This window comes from Bubalus bubalis, chromosome 3 (assembly GCF_019923935.1).
Source record: "Bubalus bubalis isolate 160015118507 breed Murrah chromosome 3, NDDB_SH_1, whole genome shotgun sequence".
Lineage (NCBI taxonomy): Eukaryota > Metazoa > Chordata > Mammalia > Artiodactyla > Bovidae > Bubalus > Bubalus bubalis.
The window spans coordinates 52,402,162-52,428,214 of record NC_059159.1 but is presented as its reverse complement, the minus strand read 5'-3'; the positions used below and the strand labels follow the sequence as shown (position 1 = coordinate 52,428,214).

At 40.1% G+C, this 26,053-nt stretch overlaps 1 protein-coding gene and 1 non-coding gene across 8 annotated transcripts in view; both read left to right on the top strand.

The window, feature by feature from the left end:
* Window positions 1-13,224, top strand: part of VMP1 (vacuole membrane protein 1) — a 125,672-nt gene extending 112,448 nt beyond the window's left edge. For all 7 annotated transcript variants that reach the window (XM_006065431.4, XM_006065433.4, XM_006065432.4 and 4 more), the window contains 2 exons: window positions 11,216-11,318; window positions 12,389-13,224. In XM_006065431.4, coding sequence (XP_006065493.1) covers window positions 11,216-11,318; window positions 12,389-12,532 — 247 coding nt within the window. In that variant the 3' untranslated portion in view covers window positions 12,533-13,224. The remainder of the gene's footprint in view (window positions 1-11,215; window positions 11,319-12,388) is intronic.
* On the top strand, window positions 8,409-8,515 carry LOC123332989. The gene has a single exon (XR_006550218.1). It is a non-coding gene; the product is annotated as a U6 spliceosomal RNA (small nuclear RNA).
* Window positions 13,225-26,053: the final 12,829 nt, after the last annotated feature.

The following is a 26,053-nucleotide window of genomic DNA, read 5'->3' as shown; positions in this document are numbered from 1 at the left end:
CCACTCTCCCATTGATGAAATGGGAAATGTTTCCTTTTTTTTTTTGCTGCTTTGAACAAAAGCATTTGAGAAATGCTTCTATGAGCATTTCTCAGTGCAAGATAGGTGAGCAAGTAGTAGAGCCTAGAGTATGATTAAAGGGAGAACTCGGAAGCAGGAGAAGGTGGATAAAAAAGAGATTGGACATAAGCAAGATGACTCTTAGTTTTGATAAGTTAGTTTTGCCTGGGGTCAAATTTTGTCTAGGCAGGTGTACCTGTGGCCTGCCATGTCAGACTACTCACCTCCCCAGTTGGCAAGGGAATAATCATTTAGAGTTGAGTGTTACATCTCTGGTGGTGAGATTTCTTATCAGTTTTATACAGCTTTGAATGCTGTACTGATGGCTGAAAGAAATATCTCTTCCACAAATGGCTCTAGTCTTAGTGTGACTATGAAATGGCCCAGCTACATAATAAGTATGCCTTTGACCTGTGGTATTTTTAGTATAGCATGTCATGGTATGATAGTCCTAAGGTCCCAGAGAGCATATAAGCCCTACCTCCAAACTTTATTGTAATTTTAAAGGTAAATAATTCCCCTCCCTTGACCAGAAATAGTTATTTGTAGATTTATTTCTTGCACAGTTCTGGAAAGTAACCGTTAGTATCAGTAGGCTTAAGGAAAGATATCCCTGTTATGTACTCCTAAATCAAAGGGTTTATCTAGTTATATATGAAACTCTGAACAGATATAATGTCAGTAACATATTCTGAAAGGTTAGAAAAAGGTAATAGCCTTGAAAAAGCCTTTTGGTTTTTGGTATTTTTGTCAAGAGGACAAAGAAAAGGATCTGAAAAAAGATTAAGCATATGATGGATTTTTTTTCACTCTCTTGTATCCTAAGCTGAAGTAAGTCAGAGGACAGAACCAAAGAGTCAGGGAACTTTGGAGCTTCAAAGGCCTTCCATTTGTTACAGCCTTTTTTTTTTTTTAAGATTTTAAACTTAATTTTTATTTAATTTTAGATTTTCTCCAATGAAAGACTTGGACCTATTTCTTAAAGAGCATGACCAAAGTCTAACTTTAAAATCATGATTAAGATGACATGTTCCGGTATTCTCACGAAATAGAGGATGAGAATTCCCAGAAAATAACATCAAGAGTATGACTCGTAACAAACCATAAGCAGATCATTGGCTCATTGTTCGGTTGCCAGGGTCTTATTGGAAGACAGAGTCCCCAGTTTCACCACACAAGAAAGTTTCCATAATTCACTCATTGAACTCGGGGGATGGGGTTGACTGGAGCAGAGACTTTTTACCAGATACAGAATGTTCCATGCTCTGCTGTCTCCTATTTCTGAGTTAACTTGACGTTTGACCTCAGAGTCGGACTTGCCTGTGGCAAGAGAGATCATTTTAACCAGAGTAATTAAGTGCTTGAATCTTAATGTTGTTTCTTGTTGCTTACTCTGTGACAGGTGGTCAGAATGAGCTGTTTGCCTGGACTTTTTCTTCTACAGAAAAAAAATCTGTCCTTTCATTTTAAAATATAATGGTTTGCATACTCAATTCTCTTTGACTTTTTTTGACCATTGTAAGATACTCAGAAATTTCTAAGTTATGGAAGTGTGGAACACAAATAATTGTATTAACTGGAAGAGGATACAGAGATTTTTAAGGCCCCAGCTGCTGAGACTCAGTTGTACATACTGACTTTAATATATATAATCTTCTATACTTCAGGTAGAATACTCCTTCCTCTTCATGTCCTCTTCCTGTAGTTTATCTTCTCTTTTGACTTTTAACTCCTTTGTATTTTTGTTATAGATACAGGGGAGGCAGGATAGTGAAAGGTTAAAGCAGGATCTCTGGAGTTAGACTGTAAAGTGAGAAATGGACATTGTATTAGGAAGTTAATATTAACCATAATTAGAGCATTTCAGTAGAATGAGGAATACTGAAACCCAGTTATATCAGACTACATTGTGGGTAAAGAAAAAGTCAGGCCAAGGTCACACCTGACACATTTTTAAGTGTTCTATAAATATTTGTTGACTAATTGAACTCATTTATTCATTATTAGGGGAGACCTCTATATTTTAGGTTGAGGGAAATACTCTAGTAAAAAGCTAGAGATGGAAAATACAAATGAAAAAAAAAAGGAAGGACATGGGTTGGATATTAGCATTTAGTAAGAACTCTGCCAGATGCTTTACATATTTTTATGAAACTGCATAATAAAATCTGTAGGGTGTTATCACTGGCTTCATGGGAAACTGAAACGTATTCAAATTCATGTAAATAGTAAGAAATGTAAGGAGATAGGATCAAAAGCCTGAGTGGATTGATTTATCCTCCTTAACCACTTCTTCCTTCAAAGGCTGGAATGAAGATTTCCAAATCTTTTGAGGTAGAGAAGAGGGACATTGAGATAGCTCTGTAGAAGACAATGAAGAAATCTGCTTGAAGTTGGAGATTTGGACGAGAGAGCTGGTTCCCAAAGGCTGCCTCATGTGACAAGAGGCCGGCATGAGTTCTTTCTAGCCGGTCTCCTTGTTCACACTTGTATCAGCCTGGCACTGCTGAAACTTGGTGCTACCGGGGTTATTTTGAGAAACCTACTGGGGTTGGTACTGTAGGTTTAAATGCATTTTTTCCCCCTTATTCCTCTAATCACCCTTATGGATGAAGTTCATTGAGGTCAGAGATCCTGGCTTTTCTTTTTGAGGTTATGTACTGCATTTAGTGATTTTCTGCCTAATGGTTGGAGTAACTAGATTTTTCTTGATGAGATTAAATTCCTGTCAATAGTCACTTTTTTTTTTAATCCATTTACCATCATGATATAAAGGCCAGTGAGGTTCCATGCTATTTCATCTTAAGTTTAAAATTCCACAAACTATTCTTTGTTCTTGACCTTTGGGTCTGTGGGTTCCTGTTGCTGATTTCTTTTCTTTCTTAGAACTCAGTGGATTCAGCCAGCCACAGATGAATTTGTCACCATATAAAGCTACCATCAGTCTGTCATTTTCTGTAACTGAAATCAGTTGATTTTTAACAGGGTTTTGTTTGGCAGCCAATCACTTTACTTGGTTCTCATAGACCACTTCTTTAGCTCTGGCCTCATTCATTAACGTAAATGCCTGTTTGGCTTCTGTTGCTCATGTCTACATTCCGAAATGAGGTTTGTTTTCAAAAGCTTCCCTTTAATGATAGCGTATTTCAAAGAGTAGCTGCTAATTGTAAGGAGGTATTACTTTCTTTCTGATTCTCATAGAAAACAATTCCAAATGTTCAAAAGCAAGTGCAGTTGCCAATTACTTTTTTTGAAAGACGCTGGTGATAGAAATATGCTGTGAGGCAGTAGAAACCATACACCTGATGTTTCTCGATAAAGCAGTGGTCTTCCTTCTACACAGCAGCTAAGAAACTGACGGTGTCAAGTGTTTATAATTCTACTCAGCACACAATAGACTAACTTGAGTACAAAAGAGGTTTTAATAATTTGAAAGGGGCACAGCTGTGAATGAAACTCAAGATGTTTTAATCCCAAATCCTGAGGTTGAATCACAACGAATTTTAGATGGTGCCAGAGACTATCAACTCAAACTTATGTATATGAGAAAGCCCTAGATTTTAACACTTTCATTTCAGTCACCTAGTATTACTGGATCTCAGTTTTACTAGGTTAAATATAAGTTGATTTGCAGCTGACACCAGTTCGTTTACTTGTCATATTCCTGGGTTAATTAGAGATCAGTTTGTTTCTCTTTTTCTTTCTCTAATCTCTGAGGACTAGAAGGCTATAAATATTAATGAATGTTAGCATGATGGCCTTTGGCTTCTTCAGAAAGATTGTTTGATGAACTACCTCCCCTCTTGCCTTGCCTGCTTCATCTCCTGAGCAGTCTACCTTAGGAGGAAAGAAAGGTTTTGTTTTTGGGGGGGGGGGTTTTGGTGGTGTGTGTGTGTTTTCATTTGTAGGGCAATCTATCATTGTTGAATCAGGCTAGGAGCCTGAGATCCATTCTGAGTCACTATGAATAGAGTTCTAGTACTGGTCGGGCCCCAGGGAAACTGGTGGTTAAATACTGTGAGAATCTTTATCAGACAGGAAATGACAACTCATTAAAATACTAACCGTTAAGCCTGTTTAGATCCTGGCCTCACTGCCCAGCGGGGGCGGGGGTGAGGGGGGGATGGTTATGGAGGAGTGGTGTTCAATTCTACTGCATTTGACTAAAATGCGCACATTTCTGAAAACAAAGAATTACTTAGAAGACTGTTATCAAGAAAGGGACTTGCTAGTCCACCTTGTCACTGAACTTCTGCTTTACTGTCATTGCCTCTTTTGTTCAGAAGACAGATGAGCATGTAATGGAGATGGGGTACGGATGGGCTTTTATTTCATCCCTGAAAATATATCCTAAGTCACTTCAGTCGTGTCCGACTCTGTGCGACCCTGGAGACGACAGCCCACCAGGCTCCCCCATCCCTGGGATTCTCCAGGCAAGAACACTGGAGTGGGTTGCCATTTCCTTCTCCAGAAAATATATCCTACTAGTATCTTAATTGGGCTTTCCTGGTGGCTCAGACAGTAAAGAATCTGCCTGCAAAGCAGGAGATCTGGGTTCGATACCTGGGTTGGGAAGATCCCCTGCAAGAGGGCATGGCAACCCACTCCAGTATATTTACCTGGAGAATCCCATGGACAGAGGAGCCTGACGGGCTATAGTCAGGGGGTCGCAAAGAGCTGGACACCACTGAACGACTAAGCACAGCATAGTACCTTAATTATAAAATTTAATCTCTTTAGCAGAAGAGTCTGTAGCTTCTGTCTAGAAGAGTCTGTTTAGGACTTCTCAGCTCCCAGGCCAAATCTCAACTGATAGAGGAATTCTCTGGAGTCAGAGGATAAATTTGATTTATTGATTTACATACAGTGATCCTCACTCAGTCAAGAAAATTCTAAAAACTCTAATATTCATTTAAAACAAATATAAGTTTAACTGTGGGCACAAATCTCAGTTTCTTGAGGTCTGGCTGTCTAGGTTCTTAAAGGTCCTCTTTACAGTGGTCTTTAAGAGCCACTCTAAAGCATGGAAGGGCAAAAGAAAAGAGAGCCTTAGTCTGGATCTTTGTAGAAATAGCTTTCTTTTTTTCTCTAATATGTTGCCTAACAATTTTACACTGAGTTGTTCTGCTAACTAAACCTTAAGATATTTTGACCTTTTGGGAACAGGTAAAGTTTTTTATATATATATTTGTATATGTATTTGTGTGTGTGTGTGTATATATATATATATATTTGTATATATATAGTATTTGTACCCCTTGCAGTTCAGTTCCCTGGTCTATTCCAGTGGTCTCCACCATTGGTGGGACTAAAATAAAACTTATATTTATATTTATTTTCATCTTTGTCATTTCCTTTTTTTGTGTATTTTTGTAATGTAAATAGCATTATTATGGTTCTACAAATAGACATAATTATGGTTATACATCCATGGAGGATATAGCTTACCATCAGTCTGGTTGGCACTCCCTCAATCCATATGTCAGAAGATCACAAATTAGGTATTACAAGTACAGGGAAGGAGTGTTGTTGTTGAGTTGCTAAGTTGTGTTTGACTCTTTGCAACCCCATAGACTGTAGCCCACCAGGCTCCTCTGTCTGGGATTTCCCAGGCAAGAATACTGGAATGAGTTGCTATTATCCTCCTCCAGGGGATCTTCCTGACCTAGTGATTGAACCTGCATCTGCTGTATCGGCAGGCGGATTCTTCACCATTCAGCCACCAGGGAAGCCCAGGATAACAGTAGGAGTTCTCAGTACAAAAGGGGCTTACAGGGGACATGCTGCAATTTATTGTCTTTTCTATGCCCCATTAATCAGAAATATTTGCTAAAGATAGCATGAAAGTCATCATAATGAGACATTTAAAATTGTTTAATGTTTCATCTGTATTTTATCCTTTTAAATTTGTATTTATACATTTTACTCTTTGCATGAATAATATCCATATATCAAAAATGTTCACAGACCATTGGTCTAGGCTTCTCTGCCTTTAAAAGCTGCTTTTGGTGCTATCAAAAAACAGGCTACTTCAAAAGACTATTGTGCTGTCTAAATTGTAGCAGCAGTAGACTTGATCAAACTCTTCTTTTCCCTTTCTTTTAATACTACCCCTAAACTGTGTCTTATAAAAACATTTTCTCACATTCATAAGCTTTCAGTGGTTTAACTAATCACACCCTGAGAATGTTACTTAGATGTTCTAATTAATCATCAGAAGAATGTTAAATAAATCAGCCTCAAAGTACTGCACAAATAGTGAGGTAAAGGTTTAAAGAAATGTTTCTTAATTTTAAAACCTTTTTTTTTTTCTAGGAACAACAAAGGTATATTGCCCTTTAGCCTTACTTGGAATCCATGTCAGACAGTTTCCAGTATATTGGAGCCAGTGATATGACATACACAATCACATCAATGCTAAGGTCCTCAAAAAAAGTGGTCAAGAAAGTAGAGCTTATATTAGAACTTTACTTTATTAATAACTGTTTAATTCCCTTAGGCATTTCAACTGCTTAACCTTCACATAGGCACTGTGTAAATAGAGCTAAACAAGACTAATCAATTTTTTTAAAGTTTGTTACTCTTGTGTTATTAAGCACTGTGCCCCAGTTTTATGATGGCACTTAATTATAGTAAAAAAAAAAAAGAAAAAACTCATCTGGCTGGAAAAATCCAAAAAGAACCATGAACATGAAGATTTCAGGTCTTTTAAATAGTAAGTGCTAGTTTGATGACTATGTCCATGATGGAAAAGAGATTCAAAGTAAATCAAATGGTATGTTTTTTATATCTAGTGAACCAGTTTGTTTGAAAGTAACACAGTTTGAAGTAAGTTCCTTGAAAACCGAATAACAATGACCTATGAATTTTTGGAATGGGTGTATATGCTCATGACTAACCAACAAATGAAAATGTAAGCATTGTGAAAAACCGGAGTAATCACATCACCCACTCTATGCTACCTCTGCTGATTGTGATGCTTCTTCTGGAAGATTTTTCTGGTTTTTTTGTGGGACCTTTATTTATAATGAGTTGATATGGGGAGAGTTTAAGATACAGATTTCTTATCAGATAAGTGATTCCAAAAATGGAATTACATATATGCTTTAAAAACTAGAGAAAAATAATAGATTTTGTTTGTATATTGGTCAGGGCCCTTGACAGAATTTTGCAGAGAAGTTTGTCTTGTTTCTGTTTTAACATATACTTAGGTATATAAGCATGCAGAATATTGTTCCCATGAAACTCCTTTTGAGCTCTGGGTGGGTTTAGACTTCTGTGGATTTCTTTTCTCCTCCTCTCTTGTTTGCATTTTCTGAGGATTTCTTTCTTTCTTTATTAAGTTCAAAAATATTTCCATTTAAACAATTTGTTGGAAATTTGTTTCTTCATGATTATATTATCTGAAAAGTGTTTTTGTATGTCAAGAAATAAATATCAACGTATTACTGTCCACACAAGGTTTTTTTTTACCCACCATGCTGAAAGGTCTACAGCAAGGAAAAGTGGATGAGATTAATTTTATTCTTGCTTTTGTTTTCCCTTCTTTTTTCTTTAAGGCTTTGTCACCTAGAGAAAATGGCTGTTTACAAGGCTAGTTTAAGTATATTTAAATACAACCACTGACTGGAAAATAGTATTGAATAACAATACTTTGAACTTAATCAGCACCTAATTGCAGCATCTTACCCACCCACTATGGGCTGAGATGAGAGTCCTTAGCCAGGTGCACAAGGTCCTCTGAATTTAATGGCTTTCAGAAAAGGCATTTAAGTTATTTCCTAAGCCAACTATAAAAAGACACTCAACTGTGTTGCAGGTTATTCCTCCCTCCTTTCTTCATGCGTGTACCTTAAATTAATCCTGAATGTCAGAATGGACTCTTTTTTTTTTTTCTAGAATGGGCTCTTACTTCTGCTGCTTGAAAATAACTTGAGGGATGAGGTCATGGGGATGGCATTCTTGTTTTCCTTAAATGCATGTTAAGAGTAAAAGCTATAATTTCAGTTTTTATCTAGTCTATTACTTAAAGAGCTTTAGTGTTAATTTAGAAAACTCTAGTATAAGAGTGCTTTGTATAAGCTGAGGCATGTGTGCCCTAAGCCATTGTTTATAGACATAAAAAAATTAAAACTAAGATTTTGAGGCATATATTTAAAAACTTGAGGACTTGACTAATAATTCATTATGTAACATTTATTACCTAGATTTCAAATATGTTAACTTTTTAGATTTATTGGGATCATGTGGCACTTATTCATAATAGTTTTGATCAATATGTTGCTATAAAAGACTTTTAACTTCTACTTTCAAGTGTTTCTAGTATCTTATAAAAAACTGAATCTCCAGTGCTTGCTTCGGCAGCACATATACTAAAATTGGAACGATACAGAGAAGATTAGCATGGCCCCTGCGCAAGGATGACACGCAAATTCGTGAAGCGTTCCATATTTTTTTTTGATATTTGGCAAATCTAATACAGTTATGTAAAGTTTAAAAATAAAATAAAATTTAAAAAAAAAAAAAAAAACTGAATCTCCCATCCCACCACCCAAAACTCTAAAGCATGTAATAACATAGCACCTTGAAAAATTAACGTCTTTATTAGCCCAGGATAATTCTTTGAAAGTTACGCATCATGTAAACGTATATTCTCTATCGGCCAAAAGAGTAGCCCTTAATGGACTTACAATGGCAAATCACTTATGCTTTTCAGTTATTTTGAAAGGAATTTAGAATGATTGTTGCTAGTCCCTTCCTCATTTCCCTCAACAACAGCAAAGTAGAACCTTTCTAACATGGGGTCTTGAGTCTTAATTTTCTCTTTAAATAAGGACTTGACCCTAGAACCCAAGAATGATTTGAGGAAAACTGTAAGCCTTAGTTTTGCTGAGCTTTGGTCTGAAGTTAGAGGTCGGAAGAAACAGGATACACATAATAGAACCCAGCTCTTGAAGGACATCAAAAAGGGAATTTTCAAGTCGTTGCTTGTATATCCTAGCTGTTCAAATAAACCTACAATCATTTCAGTCTCACTAAATAAGTTTTTTTTTTTTAACTAGCCACCCGTGGGAGTTTAAAATGATGATACAAGGTATTGTTATTAAGGGTGAAAGAATAAATGTCTGGGAATTCCCTGTTGGTCAGTGGTTAGGACTTGGCACTTTCATTGCAGTGGAGCCAGGTTCAGTCCTTGATCAGGGAACTAAGATCCTGCAAGCTGTGCACCAGGCAAAAAAAACAAAAAGAATCAATTTCTGAAGAAAAGTTCTTAAAAATCTGCAATCTTCAAAGCCAGTCTTCTTATGCATTTATTTCATTGGATTTTTTTTTATATTTCTGTGGTTTATTTCAAGTGTAAGTGGATGAGCTATTTGCATTCTTTCATGCGTTATATAAAGAACTACCCAAGGAAAGTCTTTCTTTTAAAGAGAAAGTTTGTGCTGTTGTTGCTCCTTTGTAGAAAAGTCATTACCGAAAAACAGCAACAGAGTTCAGAGACCGCTCTTCTGGTTTACCATACTCACGTGAGGCCACACAGAAGGCTGTGAGAGGAAAGGAGACTTCATCTTTGAGGTCTGTCTTATGGGTCTTCTGGAATCATCCATGCAAGTCACTGCCCCTACTACATATATCTCTTCAGGCCTTTTAACATATCTTTCAGTATTCCTTAAAGGACTTTTTAAACAGCTTCACCCCACACTGGTCTCTCTTTTCTCCCTTCAGTTTCTTTGGAATGTGTCTTCTGTACCAAAAAATTGAGAAATTTATTACTGATTTATAAATTCTGTTGTTCGCAAATGAGTTCATGTGTGTGCGTGCGCGCGCGGGTGTGTGTTTTTGAATCCATATAATAATGATTTGAGTTCTTGGCCATTGACCACTTCTTGCAGTTTTTTCCTCTCCCCATAGTTCCAGTTACAGTTTGGATATAAAATAAGGACTCTATTAAGGGCTTGTTGGTTGATCATTAACAGACCAGAGAAAAGTGTCAGCCAGGACAATGTATTGGTTACCCTCTGGTAAATATAGTAGCAAGAAATTTCTCTTCTGTACTCCTGCTTTTTGTTAGAGAAAGCAGCAACTGAAATTGTTCTAGAAAAAAGGTGGGGACATTAATACTTGCTTAAAGAGGAGAACCTCAGGCACTGGTGCAAATACAGAAAATACCCTTTGCTGGCCCCAGGAAAAGGACGGCTCATTTAGCTTTCGGCCCTATTATGACTGATGAGAAAATAGAGGTTATAGAAAGTAGAGATGTTTGGTTTTCTAAGTCGCCCCAAGTTACCGTTTTTTAAAATGCCTACAAGCATTTCTAAATCGGGAGCCTGGTAGCTCCAGTTGCCAAACCGGTTTAACAGCACTGCCTGCACACATTCTAGGTGAGAGGGAGCTCTGAGTCCATCCGCTTATCAGGGATCACTATCCCAGCCATCTCAGAGCAAGTTGTTTAGTAATGTTGTGTAGTTTCTATGTAAGCCATCCACCAAAAACCACGATGTGATTCAAGGTTCATAGTTCCTTCTTTGTTCCTTTGTTAATCACTGACTTCTGACTGGTAGGAGGTGCCTCCCAAATTTGCTAATGCATTCTTTTTGGATAAGGATGACGCACAGATTGTCCTAATAAGGACTTGGATTGAGAAAGGACCGCCTCCTCTGAGAAGATGGGACAAGTCAGTGAGAGGGCGGGCAGTTTCTTTTTCAACCAGGGATGACACAAGCATAAGTCATTTCCTTATTAATCGGTTCAAACCAGTTCTTACAGGAACTGGTGGTGATAAATGTGAGACTTCTCAGAAGTCATTCATTTTACTCTTTGTACCACACCAGTGTGCAGCATCGGCTGAGCTCGCCTCACTCTGAGAACTAACTCTTCTACTAGAAGGGACTCTCAGCTCCTATTTCCTTCTTAAACATGTTGGTGGGAGAGAGTTCTCTCCCGTAAGGGGGTTGTGAAAGGATGAATTTTTATCCATTGGGAAGAGTTCACAGGATTTCGCCAGCTCTGCTGATTGTTGTTGGGTTTTTTCCTCTTTCTGTCTAATCCCTGTTTTTTTGAGTCAAGGCGGTAAGTGGATTTTCCTTTAACATTCTTTCCTGCTTTTCTTCCCAAATGTGTCTTTCTTCCTGGGGTTATTGTACCACGCCTCCAGTGCTGTCCCCGGCATAGGTCCGTCTCTGCAGAAGCCATTCCAGGAATACCTGGAGGCCCAGCGGCAGAAGCTTCACCACAAAAGCGAAATGGGCACACCGCAGGTGAGACTTTTCCCTGGTTTTCTTCTCTTTCCCACCCCCACGGTTTCAGGCTGCAGTTACATTCACGGCACTTACTGGCATTTTTAGGCAAATAGAGTGAGGTTTGTCAGGCTTAATAGAAGTTTGAAGCTCTGTGTACCCTCTACTGGCAAATGTGTCTTTGTCTAAAGCAGAAAAATGTAACTTTTGTTTTGTACTTCTCCCCAAAACGAGCATTGGGTTAATGGAAAATAATGGATATGTTATATAGAATGAGTTATTACCTTGATCTTCAATGATTTATTTATAAGTAGCAAGTATACTTTCCAAGTGGATTAGAAAGTTAAGATTTATAACATAACAAAATATTGGATTTAATGAGTTCATTTGAATATCCATTTTAGCTCTCCTTTTCTTTTCATTGATGGGAAAATAATCTTTTTTTAAAAATATATAAACCAAAGCTGTTTAAACTTTGAACTTAAAAACTTTAAGCCTGCCTTTTGTATAAACAGTTCTGTAGCAAAGAAAGGAAATGACTAGGAGAGGATGAGTAAGCAATAACCTGAAGTGGGGAACTTGAAGGAAGCATAGGGCTATTTTTGTTGTTGTTTGGTTTTTTTTTTAATGGCCTTACAACTCTTTATGTGGCCCTTTGCTGCCCTCAGTTGACCAAACATAACTCCAGAAATAGATAACATTTATGTTTTAAAAGCTGCTCCTAATATTGGAACAAGAATATATTTAAAACTATCTTGACGCTACTCTACATGTATCCCCATGGTGACTTCAGATAGTAGAATTTAATCAAAGACTTTATGTAGTGAAAGACAAGAAGTGACCTCACACCCCATTCTAAACTATATTCAACATTCTCTTTAACAAAGTGAAACCTTTAATAACTGGAGGTAAGAAGGCCTGAATGTAGATTTCAGGGTAGCTGAAGAGATAAGACTTTTCTTTTTTAATTGTTTATTAGGTTATAAGCTCCAAGTTCTCATTACTTTCGTTAAAACATGGTAGATGACTCCCTCTTTACTACCAAACTAATGAAGCATTTCTCGTGGGTTGTTCTGCCTTTCTTCCTGCAGGGAGAAAACTGGTTGTCCTGGATGTTTGAGAAGTTGGTTGTTGTAATGGTGTGTTACTTCATCCTGTCCATCATTAACTCCATGGCACAAAGTTACGCCAAACGAATCCAGCAGCGATTGGACCCAAAGGAGAAAACCAAATAAGCAGGAAAAGTTTTTAACTGCAGAAATTAAAATGGAAGGGTTCTGCCTTAAAGTGGGAGGACTCCAGATCAGGAAGGAAAATTTCCTTTTCCAACCTGTATCAGTTTTAATTCACCATCCCCCGCCCCCAAAAGCAGTTTAATCCCCATCTTGCACTGACATACTTTTCCTTTGTTAAGGTAAGGTATCCACCCTCAGTTCAATCCAGGTTTTATTTTATTAGGATGGAATGTGATGTTCAGCAGCAAAGTTAACAGAAACTGGCCTTCTATTTGTTACTTTCAAAGGCCCACGTGGTACAATTAAATAATTCCAACCACCACCCCCCCCCCCAAAATTCCTAAGTTATGTTAAATATTTCAAGCTTTTTAGGCTTGTCAAATATGACTTCTTTGTTTTTCCAAGTCATCAAAAGTGTATATAAGTTATACTAGATTGGATAACAGTCTTGCATGTCTATCATGGTAAAATTTAATATGCCATCCTGCCCAACCCTTCCTCTCCCACCTTCGAAAAAAGGCCATTTTATGATGCATTGCACACCCTCTTGGGAAACTGATCTTTCAATTTTGAGACAGTATAAGGAAAATCTTGTTGGTGTCTTACAAATGAGCTGACACCATTTTTTATTCTGTATATTTAGAATGAAGTCATGAAAAAACTTTATAAATACATCTTTGATCATTCCAAAATTGTGTCCATTTTCTTGAGCGTTTTTTTTAAAACTTCCTTTTAGCTTCTACCAACTAAATTCAGCCTTGCCACATCCACCGCAGCGCAGTCTCTGAAGCCTTCATTTATTTGCATGAAAGGGCCACCACCGGGTGTTTCTTGGTTGGGTTGGAATTGGGCAGCTGGCTACACACTGCTGAAAGGGCAGCTTAGGTACTGGTGTATGGAGGGGAATTCTTGGTTTGTGAAAACAGGAGAGATTATAGTATATAAATCAAAGGACATGGAGAGAAAAATAACCTGTTTTAAAAGAAAAGCAAGCTTTCTCATAGCTATTAATTTTTAGCTCAGCACATATTCTGATTTGAGCAGAAATTTACTTTTATATATAACCTAATTTTCTTTCTTTCGTAAGTGTAAGTGTTTGTTCTTATGTGATTTTTCCTTTCGGATGTTTCTGGTTGAACTTGGTCATTTTATTTTGCTCCAGGCGGGGCGGGGGGGAGTGGGGCAGTGATAAGTAGTCTCACTTTTCTCCTTTAGGAAAATTGGTACTGACATTATATTGAGTATAGAATTGAGTTTAAATCTCAGCAGGCCAGAAATGCCTGGTTGGTTTGATCAAATCCTGCCTGAATGTCTGCTTGTTTTGCCTACCGTCGTGACATCTCCATGGCTGTACCACCTTGTCGGGTAGCTTATCAGACTGATGTTGACTGTTGAATCTCATGGCAACAGCAGTCGATGGGCTGTCTGACATTTTGGTATCTTTCATCTGACCATCCATATCAAATGTTCCCATTCAAACATTACCCAGCACCATGGTTTATGATTAAAAGAATTGGTCCTTAGGTCTAGTGGCACTTTGAATCTTTTATGCCGTAATACTGTATCAGTATCAAGAGGATTTTATGCAAAATTGGGATAGTCTTTGTGATCAAAACTAAATAAAGGACAAGCAACCTGCCTTGTGAGTTTTGGAAAGGTTACTTCTTAACCATCATTTACCCCCTACCTAGAAACTTTCTAGCAATAGTTACTTACTTGAAAAGTGGTGCCCAGATGCCTTAAGTAAACTCAGGTTAACCATTATCATTTTTTAGTTTAGGGTTTGTGTAAGTCTCTAAATCAGCTTCCAGTTGTCTTTCATCGCCTTCACCTGCATTTTATTTGGTGTTTGTCTGAATAAAGGAAAGAGGAAAGCAAATCTGATCTGTACTGTTTGTACTAGATTTGGGGATTTGTTGATAAATTTATTTTGGGGTAACAAAAAAAAAAGCCTTGTTCCTTAGGCTGAAGGTCTAAGTGATTATAATACACTTGACTTGTGACGGCGGCTTGTTCATTCTTTCACATGAATTTGCTCTGAAAACAAATGAAGAGCAGCTCTCCTCCTTCCCTCCACTGCGTGCTCAGGTGACCCCGCTGAATTCCAGCTGGAGCCATGTGCTACCCTTCTGTTCCTGCAGTTGGTTGGTTCCTTTCTTTAATCCACCAAAGCAGACACAGACAACAAGATCCCAAAGACACCCTGAGTTAATTCCAGCTGATTGGAGACCAGAAAATTTGTAAATAGATGGTTTAATGTTCCTGCACATAAAAAAAGGGGCCTGGGAATTCTTTTGATTCCATCTCTGTTTTGTTTAAGTCTCTTCTGTGCCTTAAATGTCTGCAGCATCTTATCTGTCTCAACTCCGTGAATGTCAAGCAATGACAATACAAGGCGACACATTCAGGTGCATACACGAGTACTGAGGAGCACCTCCCTTCAGACAGCGCCGTGTAGGTGCGTGCAGTGTTCCCTGTATTCTCTGTATAACCATAACCCAGAGTGTAGAGCTTAGAGGAAAGAATTTTATTTTCATTTGGATAATGGCCTCTATCTGTTCTCTGAAAATCCAGAAAAAGACAAGGCTGGAAGTGATACTTCTGAACTACACTAGTTCGTTAGGTATATAGAGTAACGTGCGCTCCTTGCAAACCAGCTAGGCCTGTGTTCCCAGTGTGCTCTGTGCTGTCTGTAGCTTTAGGAGGGCAACTTGAGGCTTGGCACTCAAAGCGATCCAGTCAGTACAAATTAGGCAAGAAGCTAAAGAAAACAACTAACTGCCCTCTTAAAAATGGGTGAACTCTGTTTTGACTGACCCATATGTGAAGAACATGAGACCCCAATCTTTTTAGCATCAAAAAGCCTTTCCATGTTTTGAAACCCGTTTGCCTCCATGTGCTTAGTCTGTTAACAGTGGTTTAGATTTTTGCCTCTAACATATTGTGACCAGGAGAAAGTTTTTAACTCAGCCTTGATTTCAACTATAAAAAGAGAGATTATATATAGCCAGGTTGTCCTAAGGATGACATCAGATAAAATGTAAAGAAGCTGTTAATGTTAGTATGTTAGCAGTTTTTTAATTCATCAAAGACAGTATTTGCTACACGTGAGAATTTTACAACATTGCATTTGTTCACTTCAAAAATAGGATTTTAAATGCTGTCTGCATATGTTCCCTTGTTTGGGAGTAAATATGCTCTAAAGAACTTATTAACTAAATCCAATATACAAATGAATAGAGAAAAGCAGAAATTAATGAACTAATGACTTGATTAGTAGTACCAAAACCTTCTCAAATCTAGAAATAGGCCTCCAGGCCTCTTGCCTTCAGGGATGGCCCACTCTTTGGCTTGGAGTGTGTTTCTCCCATGGTGGCTCTTGCCTTTTGAGACTGCATTGTCTGTGATGTGCATCTCTAAATCCGCTTCTTAACCTATCAAAAAAGTGGGGGGGCAGCTAGTCTAATTAAGGTACAAAGCACAGATACACAAAATTTACTATGAATAACTGAAAATTCTTGTCTAACCTTGGAAAAAGAAGTGTCACTTAGTCGAGTCTGACTTTTTGCGAACCTGTGGACTGTAGCATGCCAGGCTGCGCTATCCATGGAATTCCCCAAGCAGGAATACTGGAGTGGGTTGCCATTTCCTTCTCCAGGGGATCTTCCTGACCCAGGGATTGAACCCAGGTCTGCATTGCCGGCACATTCTTTACCATCTAAGCCACCAGGGTCTAACTTTACCAGCTTTAAATGTTGACATTTTCTAATTTGTTATATAGTTAATGCTAAAAAGTCTAGAAGGTAGATGAAGAAAAAGGGAATGGTCAGCTTTTAATAACTTTATTGGTAACACTCCATCTATAATATCCAGTGAGATTTGCTAAGTGTCAAGAGGTTTTAAACAGTAAAAGGAAAAGCTGATCTGGTGGTCCGCCAGGTCTTCCCCAATAGACTAAAAGTCCCATTCCTGTTAGAAAAACACACAAGGGGGCCCTCACTGGCAGTCTGGCGGCTGATACTCCATGCTTCTACTGCAGGAGGTGTAGGTCCAATCCCTGGTTGGGAACTAAGATTCCACAGGACACACAACACAACCAAAAAGTAGAAAAAATGAAAACACAGATTGGTTTATTCTATTGATAAATAGTTATTAATGTGCTCCCAAAAGGTTAAGACAACCTAAGCAGGAGTTTTAGTGGCCATTTTTGAAAGCCAAGTAACATTCCACCTCTAACTGGCATGATCAAAAGCTTCTCTGGTAGTCCCAAAACATAGTAAATGAAATGCTACACAGAACTCCCACCTGTGAAGTGTTTTGTTCCTTTATTCTCAAAGACAACAAAAGAAAGCACATAATGTTCTTTAAAATTCTAAAAGCAATGGAGTCTTTTGTGTCTCGTAGTCAGGGGCTGAGGTTCCTGGCCCCTCCCTTTCCAGCAAGGCCAAGAGGTCACTTGAGGTAAAGTCTTTGCCTTGAGAATGAGGGCTTGAATTGCAGCCAATAACCTACATGTATTTGCATACTGAACCAGAACTCACAAGACGGATTATAACAAAAACCTGTTCTGGACAGCTGCTTACTCATTGCCTTTAGAGCTGTGCGGCTCTGGGACAGGCAGGTGCCAACTGTTCGCTCATTCTCTTTGACCTACTAGCCTTCCACGGTTTGCTGTGTGGGTGTTGATGCTACTAAAAAAAAAAAAAAAAAGTTGTTTTACGTGGTACCCGCTCTCCCCATACACCCTGGATTCATTTGAGATCTGAGATATTAGACTCTGTAGTTGGGATGCCAGCCCAAACTGTGGCCCAGAGAGAGTGAGTCAATTCTAAGTGGCTGGCTGAGTCTCGGAACAGAAATGAAACGCAACTTAGAGGCTTTGTCAGCCAAATCCACAAATGTGTGGCTTTTTGAAACATCGGGCATCTGTTCTTTTTAATTTAAAATAAACCTTTTTAAAAAGCACAGAGTTACTTGGCGCCTTGTTCCTTTGTGTCAGCAGCAGTTGCTGCTGTAACTCAGTAAAGCCTCAAATCAGAGTTAGAAAATTTGGCATCTTTCAGGGCACACCTCAGAGACTAAGTGGAGCTGAATTGCTTGGGGAAGGGAAGAGATGATTTTACAGCACACGGTCTGTTTGGAAATCCCCTTCTGGGGTAATCAGCCCAGGTGTTCAACCCGTTTGTTAACCATTTCCAAATGACTCAAAGGACATAAAGGGAAGGCTTGGACACACTCCAGCACTGTTTCTACAGTGTTAGTATCTGTTTGGGTTGGAAACCGCATTCCTGAATTCTTGAGGGGAAGGCTCTGGCTTTTTCTGGGTATCCTTGGCTGAGAGGGACCCCTGGGCCACCTATCTAAGCTAACAGTCTCAGCCTTCTTCTGAGTTTCCAGGGAGGAGTGTGGACAGCTTGCTTTGATGGCCTTCCACCCAGAGCCCTTTGGGGAAAAGCCTTGTTTATTCAAGGAGGCCTCTGCCGGCCACTTTTCTCCCCCCCCCCCCACCTCCCCCGACCCCACCTAATTCCAAACGTCATTTCCCTTTGTTGCCATTTATCCCCCTTTAGGGAACAGCATGAGCAGCTTTTTCCTCCAGGCCACTCACTTGTGACTGACCCAGCCCGACAGCATTGCTTAATTGTGTCCCGGTCTGTTTCTGACGGAGGGAAAAATTGTTTTTGTGGGCTGAGGCAGTTTGGGATTTGCAAAAAGGGATGGGTTCCGCCTTTCCCCAAAGGTGGGGAATGCCTGTTCAGATTACTCTTGTCTTCCTCTGGCTCCTCACCAGGCAGCAAAGAACAGCTCGGGTTCACTTCTCCCAGCAGGAAGTGCTGACAACCAATGCTCCGTATCATCAGAGAACCCTGTTGTCCTCGACCTCCTTTTACAACTTAAAAAAATGAAAGCCAAAAATAACGAGGGAAGGCTTTTTTCTGCCTTTCGTTTCTGAGGGCGCTTCCGAGTGTCTTGAGAATCGCTTTCCCTTGAAAGACAGTCCTAAGCCTCTTAGAGCTGCCAAATTTCTCTACCGAACCTCACGTGGTTTGGCCACACTCTTGAGACTCTTCAGATGCCTCTTCTCCATTCGGCCCTTTGCACCAACCTCCCTTCCACTCCCATGTCCCCTCCAGAGTGTGTTCCTTGTAAACAGCCTCACATCACCAGCAATCAAGATTGGCTCCCAGGGACCTCCTCTGATATGCCCTGTACCAGGAAGCACAGTGGATTTATGGTAACTTTGATAACGATTGCTTGCTTGCTTCGTACCAGGCAGGGTTTTCAGTGTTGTTTTACATTATTGTATTTAATCATTAAATCCTTCCAACAGCCCCATGAGGAAATGAAGGCAGAGAAGTTCAGTGATTTGCTGGAGGAAGCAAGGAAGTAGAGCAAGAATTAAACCTAGGTGTTCTGGCTGGCTCTTAGCCACTCAGTTCCATGGAAAAGTCCAGTGCAAAAGTCCAAGTGTCTGCTTACTTGTTTCATCTGTGATCACAAGGTAGGTGATGGGAAAACCGAGATAGCAGAAAATCAAGGGGATAGCCCCAGAGCGTTTGGTATTTAACCAGATGACCAGCCTTTGCTTTGCGTGTCCCTGTACCAGCTCCACTCTTAGCCATCCTGTGTGGGCAGGTTTCCAGAATGATGTTTGCTGTGATTATGATTGCAAAGCAGTCTGAACAAAGGTACACACCTTTTTTCTTTTTCGAAGCACTGTCACATCTTGAGTTTTATTTGATCTTCATAACAAGCCTAAGAAATAGGGCCAGTTGTAGTTTTAACCACATTGAGGGGGAAATTTTTTTTTTTTATTCACTTTTCTAATCTCTACTGGTTTAAGATACAGTAGAGAGGAGACAAAGTGTTGAAAAGGGATCTCCCTTCAAGAGCTTACAGTCTTCTTGGGGGTTATGCAAATATGCAGGTAACTACAAATGTAGAGAGTAAGATGGAGGCCATGAGAAAAAAAAAAACTGGGAAGAGGAAGAGAATTGCTGACCAGGAAGGATCAGAAAAGGTTTCATGATGATGTATGTGGCATTTGAATTTCCAAGTAAGGGTGGGGTGAGGTGGGGTGAGGGGAAAGCCCTGTGAGAGACACCAGGAAGCACCAGAGAGGGGGTTGTGTTGAGGGTGGGTAGAATAAACAAGACCCAAGACCAAGAAGCCTTCAACTTCTATTATTCTCTGCCTAGCTTCCTTTTGTTTCCTTTAAAGTACGTACATAAAATACTCATCTGTTGACTTGGCCCAAAAGTTCGTTTGGGTTTTTCCATATTTTTTTAATGTACTATTTGATCCATTGTTTTTAAAAGCTGTTATTTTGGCCGTGCTGGCTCTTCGTTGCTGGGTGTGGTCTTGGTCTAGGTGCTGCGAGCGGGGGCTACTCGCCAGTTGCTGTGCTCGGGCTTCACACTGCGGTGGCTTCTTTTGTTGCAGAGCACGGGCTCAGTCATCACAGCTCATGTGCTTGGCTGCCCCGTGGCACGTGGAATCTTTCCTGGTCAGGGATTGAACCTGTGCCTCCTGCACTGGCAGGCAGGTCCCCAACCGCCAGAGCACCAGGGAGGTCTGGGTTTGCCCATAAGACTGTACAAAAAACCAGAGGGAACTTTCTGGCCAACCCAGTAGTTTGTTTCCTCATCTTCACTGTCTCCTCCAACTCGACCCTAAGCACCAGAAGGGCAGACACTGTTGTGTTCTCCTTTGTATGCTCAGAGCCAAGCAGAGGGTGGGGTCATACTGAGTGTTTGCTGAATGGATATTGCAGTGGGTGAAGCATTAGCGGAGATCCAAAGCAGGCAGGAGATGCTACCTAAGTAGAATCCAGGTAAGGAGGAAGTAAAAGATGGAGTAAATGAAGAAGGAACCAGGGAACCCTGAGCAGACAGCAATAATCATTGATCACTGAGCCAGGAATATATTAATAAGAGGAGGATCAAGTTAGAGGGAGAGAGTCATTGTTCTGTTTTGAATATATGAAGGGAAGAGACCAATAGAATAGTGGGAGCTTGTATAGGAATATACAGTTTTCCCAACTCCCCAATTCCTAGTGAATGTGCCATCCATAGACCACTCCCTGTCAGAGAATAAACTTGACTTTTTCAGAGAATTCTCTAGAATAGGGGTCCCCAACCTCTGGGATCTGATGCCTGATGATCTGAGGAGGAGCTAATGTAATAGAAATAAAGTGTACAATAAATGTAAATGCGCTTGAATCATCCCCAAACTATCCCCACCCCCCAACCCTACCCCATCAATCTGCAGAAAAATTGTCTTCCATGAGCACCGGTCCCTGGGGCCAAAATGCTGGGGGCTGTGGGTGTAGAGTGGCATTTCCTCTATATTTTGCTGTAGGTGATCATCGAAGCCTCCCCATGGTATGTAGCACCGTTATGAAAGAATGGCCCTGTGACTGGACCTTGGAGCCACAGGAAACTGCTTTAAAATTCCTCCCCACAGTTGTATCCTGCTGGCTTCCCCAGTGGCTCCTCCCTCCTAGATCGGGGAGGATGGTAATTCCTGGAGAGATCATCTGTCTTTATAAGGAGAAAAGTTTGGCAATGTGATTTCCTGTATATTTCTACCAGAGTCCAAGATTCCAACAGTGCTCGCCTAGACAGCAGTGGCAGCCACCTAGAACCCAGATGCCATTAGTATTCCCAAGTAAGCGGGAGGGCATCCTCCCAGCCACCTCTGCCAAAGCCAAAAAGTCAGAATCATGGCCTTATTACACCTTCTAGAGTGTGTGGTAAAGGCAGCTTTCCATTTGGCTGCTTCAGTGCCGGGGTTGTTTACACGTTTCAGTAAATGAGTTATGCTTATTGAAGTTGGCTTGGGTAGGAGTTCAGAATCAATGACATATGACCACAGTCATACCACTCACCGGGAGCACCAGAGTTCAGGAGAGATTTGCTTGTGTCATAATCCTTGGGTAGAGAAGAGGGGCACAGAACTTGAGTATTCCCCCCCCTCAGGAGGGTGCACAGTTTTTGAAGCCTGGGAGAATTGGGGTGTGACCATTCCTAGCTTTTGGAGGGAATGAGATGAAATGAGATACCTATCTGGTAAAAGCATGGGTGTGCAAGTGCTTTGCATAATTTTAGAAGACAAAAAAAGAAAGTTGCAAAATAGGGCTTGTAGAAAAATGTAAGATCAAAGAAATATGCAGATGTTCTGCATTTTCTTCTTCAAACACAGTCTGTCTAAGCATAAAAGACATCCCTGGTCTCTGCAAGGAGGAGATAAAAGATTCTTTCATACATAAATGATTTCTGACTTTATACAGCTTTTTTTTCCCAGGCTGCTCCCAGACTTTGATATATTTACTAGCCTCCCGTCCCGTGGGCAGTGTTCGTTAGAACATGGTGAGACAGTAGGACCCAAGTCTTTCATTTCTCCCTTCCTCCTCTGCCCCTGACTCAGCCTGGGGCGCCCTGTCATTCCTGCACCCTATTTCTGTGATAGTCAGGATGACGAGGCCCATTACTACTTCCACCCTTTGTTGCTGCCTTCTGATTAGTTTGACTTATTCCTCTCTTCTTCAAACTATCTCCAGGTTTTAATATCCTTTTAAAAATAATTTGAGTTATTTTATGTTTATGTTGGATTTTTATAACTTTGTTTAAAAAAAAACCAAAACAAAACATGTAAGGGAGACTTCTCTGGTGGTCCAGTGATTAAGAATCCACTTGCCAATGCAGGAGACCCTGGTTCGATTCCTGGCTTGGGAGGATGCCCTGGAGAATGGATAGACCACCCACCTCAGTATTCTTGGGCTTTCCTGGTGGCTCAGATGGTAAACAATTCACCTGCAATGCGGGAGACCTGGGTTCAATCCCTGGGTTGGGAAGATCCCCCAGAGGAGGGCATGGCATTCTTGCCTGTAGAATCCCATGGACAAGTGAGCCTGTGTGAGCTACAGTGCATAGGGTTGCAGAGAGTTGGACATGACTGAAGTGAGCATGCACATACAGGAGTTCAGGGATGGATTTAGATTTCGGACCAGGACTTGCAAGCCAAGGCAGTTCTTCACTCTCTTAATATGGTGCTTGAATTTATATTGCCTGAAGTGGCTTCTACTCATATAAGATGACTTCAGAAACAAAATATTTTCAATTCTATTTCCAGGTCCTTAGTTGCATCTAATAGCTGTGAGATCTGTTGCTAATATAGGACCTTTAACGGGTTTTATTGTATGTCTGTAGTTTTGCAGCTTTACATCTCTTCCAGAGTTTGTTAGACATTTGTATTAATCTGTTCAGTAAACAGAGACTATCTACATGAGCCAGGCACAGGCTGTGCAGCAAGAAATCCACCAAATGGTGAACTCCGTAAGGGCAGGAGGCAGGGTTACCTCATTTTTAAAATTTCCCCATCTTTGCACAGTCTTTCCTTGCAGGTGTTCAATGGATGTTTGTTGAATTAAGCTCATATCCTGCCTCTTTCATACTGGTCACATGAGCCGAGCTTAAGCAAAGGCCTCTTTTTTTAGGAAAGGAAATTCCCACCTTTCTGCCTCCTGTCATGTTTCTCTGACTATCTGTTCCCATGAACTCTCACCTAGTAAGGACAAGCTTTGTTCAACTCCAGGGTCTACAATTCCCAGGATTTTGCTCCTGAAATGTCTAGAAGAGCCCTGTCCAACAGAAATATTATGCAAGCCATATATCTAATTTTTAAGATTTTAGTACCTGTACTTTAAAATATGAAAAGAATAAAATATAAAAAGAAACAGGTATTATACCAATTTGGATAATTTATTTAACCTATTGTGTCCAAAATATCATTTCCATAGTTTAAAATATTAATCTTTTACATGATATTATTAATATTATCTTCAAAATCCAGTATGTATTTTATACATACTAACCACATGTGTCTAATGGCTACCTTATTGGGCACCAAATGTTGGACAAAAAGATCGTGTGAAAACCTTTTGAGTTTTTGCATACTTACCATGTAAATAATTAAATCCAAATAGGACAAGAGAAACCATGAAAGCGTCCACTGTATTGGCTCCATCATTGGCAAAGGAAATAAATTCAAGTCAGACAGATTATTTGCTAAGTGACATGTAGTTCGGCTTGTTGTTTCTTTTTATACTGTTCTTTTTTTCTTTTGGCTGCACCACTTCGGCTTCCAGGTCCTTAATCCCCTGACCAGGGACTGAACCCAGGCCCTTTGCCTGTAAAGGTGCAGAGTCCTAACCACTGGCCCATCAGGGAACTCCCTATGCTATTTGTGTAAGTTATTCTTAGATTTTTTTTTTTTTCATCATTAGGTAAAATCCATAACTCAAAACCATTGAGTCTTTTTTTTTTTTTTTTTTAATACTTGTAAACTATTAGCAGTTCTTTGGGATCATCATCGTCAGTTCTCTGACCTTCCTTTTCATCTCTTTTTTGCTTCAGTTGCTCCCTAGTGCCTAAATGATTAGGCTTTTCTATCTTTCCCCTCTTCTCCCTTGAATCCGTATCTTCTCCAACACTGACATGACACTGTGTTCTCTAGAAACTTAAAATATTTACATTGTTTTTCTTAACATTCCTGCTAGTGGGAAATGGGATTTCATTTACTAATAAGGCTGACATTGCATCATCTGAGACATTTCAGAGTGTAGGAATAAGAAGTTATCTAGTTAAAAATATAAAGCCAGATTTTTTATGCTCACATTCCTAAATCCCATAGGAAACAATGTGATTGATATAGATGAGCAAATATCTCTTAAATAACTGTTATAATTTGCCAAAAATGACAAGTTGGTGGACAAAGCCATATTTGGAAGGTAGGTGGAAGTACAAGAAAGGGTTCGCTGCCAAACCCTGGGCTCATGGGGAGAGAACAGCAGGATGGGAACATATGGAACATGTTTTAAGACAAAATTTGGACAGGAATGCAAGTGTGATAAACATGGTGGTCAGGAGAAGAATCACTGGTATGTCCACTGCAGAGCAGAGTACAGCGCCAGTGAGGAGACGTTCCCGACAAACTAGAAGTCTAGACTAGAGGTCCCAGTTCACTGTTCTTTACCTTGTACCACATCTTCCCTGTTTAAAAAAAAAAAAAAACTGAACACGGACATGGGAAAGATGTTTGTGAGCTGTGTTCTCAGTTGCTTGGTCATGTCCGACTCTTTGTGACCCCGTGGACTGTAGCCCACCAGGGATTCTCCAGGCAAAAATACTGGAGTGGGTTGCCATTTCCTCCTCCAGGGGATCTTCCCGACCCAGGGATCAAACCTGTGTCTCCTGCATGTCCTGCACTGGTGGATTCTTTACCACTGAGCCACCTGGGAAGCCCTGGGCAAAATAGCAAGCAATAATTGGGAAGCTAGAATTGTAGCTCCAGCTATGGAAAGAAACTTAACTGCCTTGTAAGCTTCTTCATTTAGACTTCATGGTATTGGTCCACTTAGCCTTAACATTTCTTCCGTGCCTGGCACTGAATGGATACTGGTTGGATGAATGAATGGACTAAGAGTGATCTGTGGGCCCCCTTCCTGAGTTCTGAGGGACAGGTTAAAGAAGAGAGAAAGGTGTTGCTGGTTGACTGAATAATATTGGTGAGGGGTTTGGGGGAATCCTCAAAGCTGGAAGCAAGAGAGAATGAATGGGAAGAAACAGGTTCTACTGCTCAAAGAGTTCTTAAGAAAAGCACAAATGGAGAAGAGTAAAAGGCTTGATTAAAATAAGAAGTAAACTTGGCTTCACACTGTACTCTCTGCCTGCAGGGGTGCATCTTGGCTCTGTGGGGTAAGCCTGAGTGACACACGGTGTATCAGTTACTCAGTAATCTAAGAAATTACATGTTCAGGGACTTCCCTGGTGGTCCGGTGGCTGAAACTCCTCACTCCCCAGTGCAGGGGGCCCAGGTTCTATTCCTGGTCAGGGAATTAGACCCCACATGCTGCAACTAAAATTCTGCAAGCCACAACAAAGACTGAAGATCCCGAGCAGCAGAGCTAAGATCCAGTTCAGCCAAATGAATAAATAAATATTTCTTAAAAAAAGAAATTACGTATTTGAAGCTTTTGGATGTCTCTGCCCAGGAAATTATGATTCTATCGTTGTTTTAGCTGGTTGACCATTTTGTTGTTTAGTCGCTAAGCGGTGTCTGACTCTTTCGCCACGCCATGGACTGTGGCCCTCCAGGCTCCTGTGTTCATGGGATTCGCCAGGCAAGAATCCTGGAGTGGGTTGCTCCAGGCCTTTCTAATACCAGCCCTTATTTTGAAGCTCTGACATCAACTCTTTGGTGTTCATTTTTAAGTTATCACAGCTCTAATAGCAAAAACTTTACATTATTCAAACTAGATAAGAAAAAAATTTTTTCATGTAAACATTTAAAACAATTTCACACATATTTAGGTACCACATCTAACAAATAATGCAGTTGTGCATTAAAAAATAATGTACATAAAAAAGGTTCAACTCACATAAATGAATCGGAGAAGGCAATGGCACCCCACTCCAGTATTCTTGCCTGGAAAATCCCATGGATGGAGGAGCCTGGTGG